General features: G+C 49.4%; 1 protein-coding gene across 1 annotated transcript; it reads right to left on the minus strand.

The window, feature by feature from the left end:
• LOC135450946 (vitamin D3 hydroxylase-associated protein-like) lies at positions 1-12,165 on the minus strand. The gene is given in 17 exon segments (XM_064719659.1): positions 1-292; positions 1,170-1,315; positions 2,103-2,211; positions 4,288-4,327; positions 4,933-4,976; positions 5,527-5,626; positions 6,126-6,223; positions 6,937-7,019; positions 7,022-7,061; positions 8,016-8,140; positions 8,749-8,789; positions 9,316-9,522; positions 9,797-9,839; positions 9,842-9,929; positions 10,274-10,417; positions 10,749-10,862; positions 11,856-12,165. Coding segments are annotated over 17 exon segments (1,761 nt in total). The 5' UTR covers positions 12,066-12,165; the 3' UTR covers positions 1-163.
• Between the last annotated feature and the right edge of the window lie 183 nt (positions 12,166-12,348).

Raw genomic sequence — 12,348 nt, forward strand, 5'->3', positions numbered from 1 at the left:
GGCTAGACACAGGTGGCTGTCACTGGTCACCAAGTAAAAACAATTTCCCATGCTGGGTAAACAATTCTCCGAATCACATTCCAGAGCAGCAAAACATGGATAAAAGATCCTAATGAAAGGATTCTTCATAGAATATGTCAGTGACAAGGCTGGCTCCCAGAAATCACCCACTTCTCTTGGTGCCACGGGCAAGAGCCTCCACCTCCCTCATGAAGCGCAGGCACAGCTCCTCCTGCCAGGGCAGGGCCACGCACTGCACGGCCACGGGCATGCCCACGGCTCCTTCCACAGCCTGCAAAAGGCAGGGAATGCTGAGTCAGGGCACCAGGGCAGGCACGGGACAGGGCAGGGAGGGAGGGCACAGGAAGGCCAGTGAGGGCACAGCTGCCAGGCTGGCAAACAGCAGCGTGCTGCAACAGCGGGTGCCAACCGCGCTGCTGTCGGGACCCAGTGCATCCCTTTGTGTGTCCAGAGTTGCTGGGGCCCCTGCCAGGGGGCTCAGAGACCCTGGCACACAGCCCACAACACCTCTGGGTTTGATTATGACCCATGGAGCAAATTGCCAGCTTTGTATGAGGACCTGATAGTCACAGACGTTTAAGTAGTGTAATAATAAAATTATCACTGGGTGAAAGGGTGGATTTTGGGGTTTTTTGGAATGGGGGTTATGAGGACAAGATGGAGGGACTTGGGTGTGTCCAGCCGTTCTTCTTCTCCTTCTCTACCTCCATCTTCTGCTGTGATGCTGGCACTTTGGGATTGGTTTAGAATAGAAGTTCACTGTCTAACATAGGTGATAGGTATTGGAAAGTAATTGTAAATATGATATACGTAGTTTGTAGTATAAAAAGACAACACTGCCCCAGGGGCGGTCAGAGTGTTGCTGGCTGTCCTGCTCAGCAGACCTCAGCTGGGCAGGAGAAAAATTGTATAGATAAGATATAATAAACAACTTTGAGACCGAAAACTGAAGAACTCCAGCTCATTCTTTGGATGCATGGGCCAAAACAGAGACTTTTCACAATCTTAGGGCTGCAATTAACAGCAAAACTCCCGAGACACTGCTAAACAAGCTCCCACTCCCACTAGGAGATGCAGACCATCCTTGAGACCACATCCCAGAGGTGTCACTCTGCTGGTTCTAAGACCTGAGCCCTTTTGCTGCTGACCTCTCTCAGCCTCCTGTCCCAGGGGTCCCCGTAGTGCCCTCGGTATTGCTTCAGCTCCTCCTCGTCGGCTCTTGTGACCGCGCTGACCGGCACCACCCTGGCAGGGAAGTCCAGCACGTTGTACAGATGGGTGTAGGAGGTTGCAGCTGGGACACAGAGCATGCAAAATGGCAAAATTTAATGTGCTGGGTCAGCAATGACCTCCAGATGGTAACCTGCTGGTCCAGAGAAGGCCCTGAAAACATGCTGCCTCAAAGTGACTTCTGATGGAGAGGTCTGAGTGACAGAGAGCAGAGTGACCTGTGCATTCACCTGTCACTCTGTGAGGGAACAATTCAAAGTCTGCATCTACCCCTGGGGAAAAAATCCCAGCTACCTTTCCAAGATATTCCTGATGTCCAGTTATGTAACATCACTGTGGGGATTTTGGATCCCAAAAGGTCATTGCTAGAGGGGCGGAGGACCCTGACTTGCTGGAAGCTATAAAAAAAGGCCTTTTTCTGTAAGTCACATGCAATGAGCCTTCCTGCTGTTTGCAGAGTTTTGGGAAATGTGAGACAGCTGCATCCAAAAGAGCCTGGTCCTGTACCAAAATCTACCACAGCTGTCCTCACTGCCACCCTCTGCTGCAGGAGCAGCTCTGGGGCTTTCTGCAGCAGAAAAACAGGGAAAATTCACCCATGAACAGCTGGGACAGAGGGACCACTTATTGCTGCCCCAGAATTACCCACACATCTTCAGCTCAGATGAGGTGGGGTGTGAGCAGACCCACCCAAGCCTCTCCTTTGCTTTCTCCCTGAGGGCAGAGCCAGCACCGTGCATAGTTTGGGGAATGTCCATGGACTCAAGTGTCCTGCTGCAGCTCTGCCCACAAACACACCCTGGGTGCGTGCAGGGACACTTGTGTGCCCTGTGTGTCCTCAGGGACGTTACCAAAGAGCTTCCCAGCGTAGCCATGGTTGAAGGCTGGCCCCAGCATGGGACAAAGGATCACATCCAGCCTCAGCTGCCTCCATTTGGTGATGAACTCCCTGCGGTAAGCCTGGAGGGAAAGGCACAGAAGATGTCAGGGGTGTCTGCTGGACAGCAGTGGCAGATCACTGCTGACACAGGAAAAGGAGGGAGAGAGTCTTCCTGGATACAGAAATAAAAAAAAAAATAAGATAGAATCTGAACTGTGCTTTGAAAGGGTCAAGGGAGTTTGTTCTTCCATTTTTAGGTTTCCTGTCAGTATACCATATGCTGCCCAGACCTAGACATGAATGCTAGGTGTGTGTTTCAGAACTGATTTGCTTGAGTATTAACCCAATCTTTTCCATGAACAGCTTTGTTTTAGAATTATATTGAATAGAGATCAACGGCAGTTTGTTTGGATGACTAAAAAGTCACATTTCCTAAAAGCACTGGTTATTCTGCTGTCAGTATTAAAAAACATGAAGCCAAAACGCTTCCACAAAACCTTCTTTCATTTCACATAAGGATACAGGTAAGGAAAGGAAGCAGCAAGAGACATTTGCGCAAGCCCCAGGACATCTCCCACAACAGTTTCAGGATTGTACTGCAGCTCCAGGAGAGATCCAGATTTGTAGTCTGGTTTAGCACAGCTTTGCTGAACATCAGGCAATGAATGAACCCATCCCCAAAGAGATGTCCCAGTTTGTGGTAGCAAACAGCCACAGATGGAACCACAGTTGTTTCTGCAGCCACTCTCTGGCTACAGGGACACATCTGTGCCATGGCCCAGCCCCTGTCCTGCACAACCCATTCACAGCAAGTTTTCTGTACAAGAGTCTTGCAGCTCTCTCACAAAAGGCCTGGCCTTGGGGCTATTTTTTAGTCTGACCTCAATTTCCACCTGCAGTCTGAGATCCTTCCTGCTGAAAGTTCAGCAAATGATGAGTGTTTCCAGGAAATACAGTCACTGCAGCTAACCTGATTTTTTTTCCTCTGAGAGAAAAGCTGGTCACTAGCCAAAAGTTTTGAATCGGCTCTTGTTTGCAGTAGATGAAAACATGTGAATATGGTTTCACTGAGCTGTAACAATTCAAAATATCTCTGAAGCCGTCAAATCTTCTAAGGTGTTTTCTTTTTGACTTTTTTGTTTGTTTGTTTTTGTGGTGGCTTTTTTTTTTGTGTGTGTTTTGTTGGTTTGTCTGTCTTGGGTTTTTATGTTTATTTGTTGGGTTTGGTTTTCTGTGGGGTTTTATTTTCAGGAAAGGGAGAGGAATCTGTTTTCACCTTAAAAAAAAAAAAAACCAACAAAATATGGCTATTTCATTTCAAACACTCCCACCAGTGACCAGGCAGCTTTTTAGGAGTTTTCCCTCTGCCCTATAATTTGTCAGCCCACAGTGTACATGCATGGAGTGAGTGGCACTGATAGAGGCTGGTGGTGCAGGCTGGGGGATGCTGCTCCTCAGGGAGGATTGAGAGGGTGTCCCAGGGAACACAGATCCTGCCCTGTGGGAGGACACCAAAACAGCCTCCTCAGCGTTGCAAAACACCAGCTGAAAGAGGATACTCTCTATAAATAGAGGCAGCGGAAAATACCAGAGAGGAGAGGTGCTATTTAAACCCAAGGACAAAAATAAAATAAGGATAGACTGGAAGGGAGTAAAGAGCGTAGGAAACACGGTGGTTTCCAACCATCAGAGCAGAGACAAGAGGAGGCAGTAAATAAAACTAAATTGAAGCATAAAACTCAGCTGGTTTAAAAGAGGAACCTGGTCAGCTTGTGGCAGCGCTGGATGCAGTTGTCCAGGAAAAAACTTCCTGTCTGAGGTTCCTGATCTCAAATGACTTCATAAGGAAGCTACCTAAGTCACAGGGTTCATGTACAAAATTTTGAACTCCTAATGTCTCTGCTTGGTAGTTCAAGCACGGTCTTAGGTCAGAACAGTAACACCTAGTACCTGAAATGAAGAATTCACAACAAGAAACAGAAAAGACAAAGTGAAGCCACATCTTTAGTGGCTGTTCCTATGCTGTTTGTGCTTAAACAGTGCAGGGCAAATTATGGTGAATAATTTCCAACCTCAAGTCCATCACAGAGTGCAAAGCAATTGCTTAGAAACATTGGAGACCTCTCACTACAGTAAGAAAAATAAAGTCACGTTACCGCCACTGCTCTGTGCTGATCCCAGAGGTTTTTGGCAGACCTGGAAAGGTGACAGAATAATGAGCTTTGTGGCAACAGAAAGCAGCTAAGAAAATGCACAGAGAGACCATTTTTAAGAAAACTGCACAATCCTTCTGGGAACAAGCAATGGTACCACCCAGCTGATCCCCTGCTGCACACAGGTACATCAAAAGAGCTTTTGTTAAAGCATGCCAGAAGACCTGGATAAAAATCAGTGTTCTAAATTCATTTGCTACCAGTTTGGTGTGTCTGTGCCTCTCTTGGAGGTGTAGGTGCCTCACACTACACTGCACGTGCAGGCAGAGACCTCTGCACTAACACGTGATGCTCTGGGTACCACCCATACAGGGAAAACAGCCCTTATCTCCTGTGCTGATCTCCAGGGATCACTCTGAGGACCACCTGTCACCCTGAGGATCCTTAAGCCCTTAAACAGCCCCTGGCTGAGAATCCCTGGATTAGCCAGCGCTGAGCCTGGGTGGTGCAGAGGCAGCACACCCCACCTGGCTCAGCCTGTGCCACCCAGCCCCATGGCAGGGCTTTGCACAGCTGGCATCTGCCTGCAAGGGCAGCTGGGCACAGCCAGGCACATCCCTTTGTCCAGGGCTACCCCAGGGTCCTTACCCCACTCCACAGAGAGCACCGAGATCCCGAGCAATGCGTGGGTACTTTTGGAGGGAAGAGAAAAACCTGGGATTAGTCAACAGCAATGCAGCTGGAATAGCTGGGACTGCTACCCTGGGACAGCATTTTGGGCATCTGTCTTCTCCTGGCACAAGTGGCACTGAAGGACAGGCCAGTTCCAGTGAAGAGGGTTTATTCCCACAATAATTTACACATTTAATTACTACAACTCTTACAAATAAGACTCTAGACCACACTAGTAGTCCTGGAAATCATCTTCTGGATGTGGGAATGCCGTTTAGATCCTTGCTAGTGATATCCTTTCTCCTGGAGCTCATTGCTGGAAGGGCTGTATGCTCACAGCCCATCATATTTCAACCTCCCCATGCAAAACTCCCACAAAAGGCTGTCAGACTAACTTGATAAATTCATCTTGGGTTTAAAAATTACATGTATTTTGTTATGAAGCCTATCAGGCAATTAACATGAAGCAGCCAAGCATTCCTGGGTGGTACAATTTACCTCCTGGAACGAGAAAGCCTCCCCACCTTGCAGATCTCCTGTAACACATGTGAGGCACACCCACACACTTACTATGGGTTTCAGAATGATAGCCAAGATCCTTTTCAGCAGAGCAGGAAGCCTGTAAGTATTGTACTGGGATTTCAGGTTGGGATCCACCATGTCTCCTTTGCTGCAAGAGCAGAGAGTGAAAAAGTCGGCGCAAGTCACCTATGGACAGAGCAATAGGAACAGCAGTGCTGCTCCCAAGGCAGGGCTTGTCTTAGAGGGGAGCTGCTAGAAGAAAAAATCTGCCCACTTCAACAGAAAACACCGAGCAATAAAGGCTGAGGTATAAATGTTCATGGCAAAAGATAAATCAGCATTTTACTTTGTTTTTTAATGGCCTCTGTGTCATCAGGGCCATAAAAGTTCTGTGGGGCTTTGCAGTGGTGGGGCCATGCACAGCCCTGGGCATGCTGAGGTGACAGAGTGGCTGGGTGGGCACCGAGAGTGCCAGCTGTGTGTGTGAACTGCCTGCTGCTCGTGCCAGAGTCACCCTGAACTGCAGAAACTGCTCCTCTGCTGCTCCTTGCTCAGTGTGTACACACAATATCAACGCTCCGGATGCACCCACTGCCCTCACAGTTGCAGGTTTCACTGCAGCCCACACAGCAATGGGTTTTACTCACAAGCAGTCCACCAGGTGGGCGGCCCCATCCGAGAAAATCCCTCTGGTGAACAGCTCATCCACCATGTAGTCAATCTTTGGCGGGGCAAAGGGAACGAGCTGCAAGAAAAGCATCCCTGTCCAAGAGGCAGCAAGGGTGAATGACTCAGAGAGCCCTCTGTGAGCCTCCCTGCCTCACCAGTGCTCACCAGAGCTCAGTGGGAAGTGGTGGGAGACTTACACCTTCCTTGGCTGCTCCGGGACAGCAAGGCCTCATTTTCATCTGCCTGCTATTCTTTCCCATTAGCCCTAGGCAAGGCATTAATGCATATTGGACCTGGCACAGGCTCCACTCCTCCACATTCTTACAGAAGAATTCTTAGACACTTCAAACCACCAATCCTGAATTTTTTAAAAATTATTTTGCATCGTTGGAGCAGCTACCATAGAGAAATTTCCACTGGTGGAACCACAGAAAAATGTAGGCTGAAATATGTCTCTGGAGGGTCAACTGCTCCAGTTTCCTTCCCACTTACCCACCAGGAAATCTACAGGCTGTGTTTAACAGCTGAGGGATCACTGAAACTGTTTTGAGTTTGACATTTATGGGAACACAAAGCACGATGGAAACAACACTGCTTGGTGTGATGTGGAGATATCTGAACATAATTATTATGTCTGCTAGGCCAGAAATATAAACAAGATTACTCCAGTTTAGAAAACGAGCTGCTGCTTTCGCCTTTCTCTTTCACGAGGAGCCAAAGTGGAGATGGAAAGTGATTTATCTGGACTTTGTAAGGAGCAGGGTAACAGCTCCAGGCACGGACACCCACCGTGTGGCCTGCATCCTGGAGGAGCTGCCTGGTGAGCTGCACAGCCCGAATCATGCTGGGCGAGGGCTGGAAGTACCCATCCCTTCGTAGAACCCGACACGAAGAGGGTCCGAGCTGCTGTAAACCTGCGAGAAGGGGAGACACAGCTGCATCCAGGAGAGTGCTGCTCCCAGGGCTCAGGGTGTCAGGGCCCAGGACATCCCTCTGGCTGTCCAGGATGGCCAGGACCCCTGTCAGGGGGCTCAGAGACCCTGGAACAGAGCCCAAAATGCCCCTGTGGGTTTGATTATGACCCGTGGAGCAAGTTACCAACCTTAGATGAAGATCTGCAAGCCATGACAAATTAAGTAGAATGATAGTGAATTTATCACAAGGTGAAAAGTAGATTTTGGAGTTTTTAGAATGGGGGTTCAGGGGGGCAAGATGGAGGAATCTAGGCGTGTCCAGCCTTTCTTCTTCTTCTTCTTCTTGGCCTCCATCTTCTGCTGTGATCCTGGCACTTTTAGATTGGTCTAGAGTAGAAGCTCACTGTCTAACATAGGTGATAGATATTGGAAAGTAATTGTAAACATTGTACATGTAGTTTTTAGTATAAAGACATAACACTGTCCCAGGGGCAGGCAAAGTGCCTGGAACTGTCCTGCTGGATGCAGAAAGAATTTTATAGATAAGACACAATAAACAACCTTGAGAACGAGAACTGAAGAGCTCCGACTCATTCTTCAAGCACCAGGCTGGGAAAAGAAAAGAGACTTTCCAACTTCTCTTGGGGTCACTCTGACCAGCTAAAGGTCCTGACATCAGGGAGGCACCAGCTGAGCTCTCCTGGGCTGGGGGGAGGATGGGAGGAACAGGGCTGGTGAAAAGCAGTCCTGTCCAGAACACAGGTCTGCAGCAGTGTCCTTGGTGTGGTCCTTTCCACAGCACCTCCTGCCTGCCAGCCCTGCTGTGAGGCTGCTTCTGGGGTCACTTGTCCTCAGGTGTGTGTTTCCCTGGGTCCTTTGCCATCTTGGAAATCTAGGAATTTCTGGAGATTGTTGCTGGGCAGGTGGAGACATGGGAGCACCTCTGAGCCTTACCTGGTCATTGAAGGGGATGGGGGGCACGGTGGGGTCCAGCTGGAACATCTCCTGGCAGAGCAGAGCCTTCATGCACAGGGCCAGGCTGTCCACGTCCCGTGCCATGGGCCCCAGCAGCCCTGTCACTGTGAGCACAAAGGGCCTGTCACCTGCCACTGCTGCCAGGTGGGCTGCTGCTGGCACAGAGCTGCTGGTGGGGCTCCAGCATGGGGGAGTTTCAGGTGAAATGGGGGAGTTTCAGGGAAAAGAAGTGGGGAATGAGAGTAATGAGCAAGGAGGTCCATCAGGAATGATCTGTCAGTCTCAGAGCAGAGGCAGCCTAAGCAGCCTGATGACCTCCTGGGCCCGGCTTCTGCAGATGTGAGGAGAGAGGGCTGCAGCCTTCCACCAATGCTGCCTGGGTGGAGCTGAAGCTGTCAGAGCCTCCTGGCAGCATCTCCAGAGAGACACCCCAGGCCTTTGGCTTGCACATCTCACACCTCTCATGCCTGGCATTGCACTGCCTAGTTCCATTCCATCATTGCACTGATTTCATCCTGCTGAGGTTCAGCTAACAGCCACCACACAGAACAGAACCAATGGTGCAAAATGTCATGGCAGGAGGCTGTTTTAATAATCCCTGCTTTGGCTGGCTGTGAGGCACAGAGCAGGACAAGCAAGCCTGCTGGCATTTCAGCAGTTGGAGATGTAAGAGGCAAAGGTGTGATGTAGGAATATGCCATCATGGACTTACCTGACTGCATTCCCATGAGAGCACCAACGACTCCCTGTTTGCTGGGAACATAATGGGAGAAGAAATTAGCAGCAGGCTGTAGGGCAGGGCACCATGCTGAGCTGCAAACTTCCCATTTGCCCCAAAACAAATCCAGGAGGGCAAAAGTTTCTGCTAAGTTAACACTTACTAGGCTATGAAGAAGACATACATGGTCTGGAAGATGCTGAGGGCAGTATTTAATAATCTCTTTTCAACTAACTAATCTCTTTGGAACTAACTCCTTATCTATGGGCAAGCCACCTCTGATAAACAGAAAACTCTTACAATAAAAGCAAGGGCTGGCAATCATCTGAAAAGGAGATCACCCTGTAGTATTTGCTTTCAGCTTCTTGGCCAGAGCTATTAAAAACTGAATAAGTCTTTGTTGTGATACAGATTGAAGTAATCTCATGTTATTAACAGAGCGAGTTCAATGCTAACTTAACCCTGGAGGAAACCATGGGCACTACCACAGTTTGATGCACTGTGGGGACACCTTGCAGCCTCCCCAGTGTGTGTAAGAAGGGGACAGGAGCTGGGGTGTACCTGATCCTGTTGCCCGTGGGTTTGAGGCCGCAGAGCCCGCAGAAGCTGGAGGGCAGGCGGATGCTGCCGCCCACATCCGAGCCCATGCCCAGGATGGAGCCTCCCCCTGCAATCAGAGCTCCCTCCCCTCCCGAGGAGCCCCCGGGGCTCTTCTGGGGGTTCAGAGGGTTCAAGGTCTGCCCAAAGATGAGGTTGCTGCAGTCGTAGCTGGGGAGAGGAGGATGAGCAGGTGAGTGAGGTGCTTCTGCTTCTGCAAACCATAAATGCAGAGCATACAGCACTGTGCGGGGACGGGTGTGGAATTAATGTGGAATTGGCACGAAGCAGATTTGTTGAGACAGATGAATTTCAGAAGGAAGAGGCATCAAATACAAGAGAAATAATTTTAGATTGAAGTAAGTAGGTAATTAATATGTGCAATTAGCTTGGATAGCAAGGGGCATGTGTCACAGTGCTTCCATGAAGGCAAACGTGGCATTACTTTATCATGGTCTGTGGGATGTTGGTTTTCACAAAGGGGATTCCCCCCGGTGCTTTAGGACCTGGACAATGACGCTGTCTTCTTCCTTCACTTGGCCCAGAAATTTCACCATCCCTCCAGAAGAGATGTGGCCCTTGGGGATGGGAAACAAAGCTCTTTTTAGTGCAGGAGAGATGCTGCTTGGAGCTGTGACAAAACCAGGCTTAATTCATCATGCCTCTTGTGGCAAAGCTCCCACCTAACTTTTCTCAGAGGCAGAACAGGACCTGACTATCCCAGGGAAAACCAGATCAGAACAGGTTACCAGTTTCTGGAGAAAACAAAATTTTAATCATAAGAAAAGTAGGTTTGCTGGTCCCACAATATTGGACCCAGAACATCCTTGTCTGAGGGAACTCTTCTCCAGTCCTGATGAGGATGGGACATCCTGGCCTGTTCCCAGACCCACAGCAAAAGGCAGAGGAACTGGGGAGGTACCTTGCAGTTAATGTGGTCCTTGACGCTGATGGGAATGCCATAGAGCAGCCCCTTCTCCTTTTGCTTCTTCAGTTCCTGGAGCTGATCCTCACATCCATGGATGAAGTCTGTCACACAGTTCACCTCCCGATTCACCTCCAAAGCCTCTCCAGAACACAGAAGAGCAGCAGGACAGATGAATGGATGGAAGGAGACATTACATACTGAGTTTTCAAGCTGAATTTTCAACCTTCTCAAAGCTTTGGCATTATTGAGATTTTACCTATAAATTTAATATATTTCTTTCTGAGATGTTTTTCTGCCCTGGATTCTGTCCTGCTTATTTGCCTGTAAGACAGCCTTCAGACATAACAGTACCAAAAATTGTAATCCCTAGCATTGCTGGTTCTCTCAGCAAATGAGCTGATTTTTAATTTGCAAGTCCCACTGTAGGAGAGCCCTGCAGCATCTCTGCCATGCTGGAGGTATCACCCACCTTGTCCATGTAGGAGTAGAGGACACTTTCTGGGGACAGGGACCTCTCCTTCAGCTTCTCTGCCAGCTCCACCATGGTCAGCGAGAGGATTTGGGAGCTCTGGGTGCCTGGGTTCTGCAAAGGGTGGAGAATTGGTGCAGAGGGAAGAAAAAGACAGAAAAGGTTGGTTAAGTCTGCAAATACCCAATTCTAACATCTGCACAGCAATCACCTTGAGTGGAAAATTCTAGGATATATGCCCTGTAAACATGCAGACCTCCCACAGAGCACTGTGTGTGCTGGAGTGGGGAATTTACAGATGGGGAATTTGCTGAGTCTTTGTTCATAAAACTAGAACCAAAACAGGCAGAAAGCTGCACCTTTACTGGAGAGTTGCATGAACCTGTAGGAGTGGTTAGACCTGTCTCTGTTTACTCTCTTACAGGCCTTCACTCCCCTACTAACTCTAACTCACTGAAGAGCAGTTCAACCAGCTAAAGTTTTACAAAATTTATCATTAACAAGGGGGGGGGGTAAGCTTGTGGGCTGTTTGCAACCTCCCTTCCAAGAAAATAATAGCAGGAGGTATTTCTTCTGGGTTTAAGACAATTCTAAAGGCCTGACCTCCTCAAATCCAGGTGCTTCTTTACCTGGGCATGGTCAGGAGGAAATGGCTTTTGGTCACTGATGTGCAGATGTTGGAAGGATGTGGAACTCCCTTGTACTTAGAGGATGATGGGGCAGACAGATCCCTATCGAGGGGCAGAGGAAAGAGGATGGGAGAGGAAAGGCTTGGCAGTAGGGATGGATAAGGAGGATGTAGGGATGGATGAGGAGAGAGAGGTCTGGGATGGTGACCTGATTGAGAAGGTCCCAGACTCCAACTTTTCTTTCATCCTCAGGATTTCCTCAATGGATCTGCATTGAGAAATACTTCATTTACAGAGTCTTTTCTGAGAGGGCCTTCTGAGGCAATGGAGGGTGATGACACTCACAAAACCTTGAGTTGGTGATGCTACAAAACACACCCGTGCCCCAGCCACCATTCACAGAGGGATTGATCAGAGCTCCCCCATTTCTTTGGTTACCCAAATTAGCATCCCTTCCTTGCACATACCCCAAATTTACCTCTTGTTTAAGCCTGTGAGCTGCCTTCTCCATCCTCTCCAGGGCCAGGTGCCGAGACCTCCTTGCCTCATCCATCTTCTGCTGGACCTGCCTCCTTCCCAGCCATCTCAGGAGCCCCACAGCTGCAGCTGAGCTGCACAGCAGAGCCAAGAGGGCACGGAGGTCTCCCCAGGATGGATCCAGGACCTGCCACAGTCGCTCTTGGGTCATGATTTGTGTCTCTTCAGGCCAGCTGCAGACACCTGGCTCTCCCACCTACTCCTCAGAGGGCTGATGAATGCAGACTGTGCTCGCCTAGTGTGCAGCATCAGAGTTGCTTTAACAAAGTCCAGGAATGGACTTTGCAGAGCGTGGACTTTGAAAGGGTCTGGCTGCTGGAGCAGCACTGAGGGTCAGGCTGCAGAGCTGTGTGCTCAGCTTACTCAGCCTGGGGGGTTTGCCCAAGGCAGGGGGGTCCCCAAGGCTGTGTCCCCCCAGCCAGTGGCTGTGGCTG

Source organism: Zonotrichia leucophrys, chromosome 8 (genome assembly GCF_028769735.1).
Source record: "Zonotrichia leucophrys gambelii isolate GWCS_2022_RI chromosome 8, RI_Zleu_2.0, whole genome shotgun sequence".
Lineage (NCBI taxonomy): Eukaryota > Metazoa > Chordata > Aves > Passeriformes > Passerellidae > Zonotrichia > Zonotrichia leucophrys.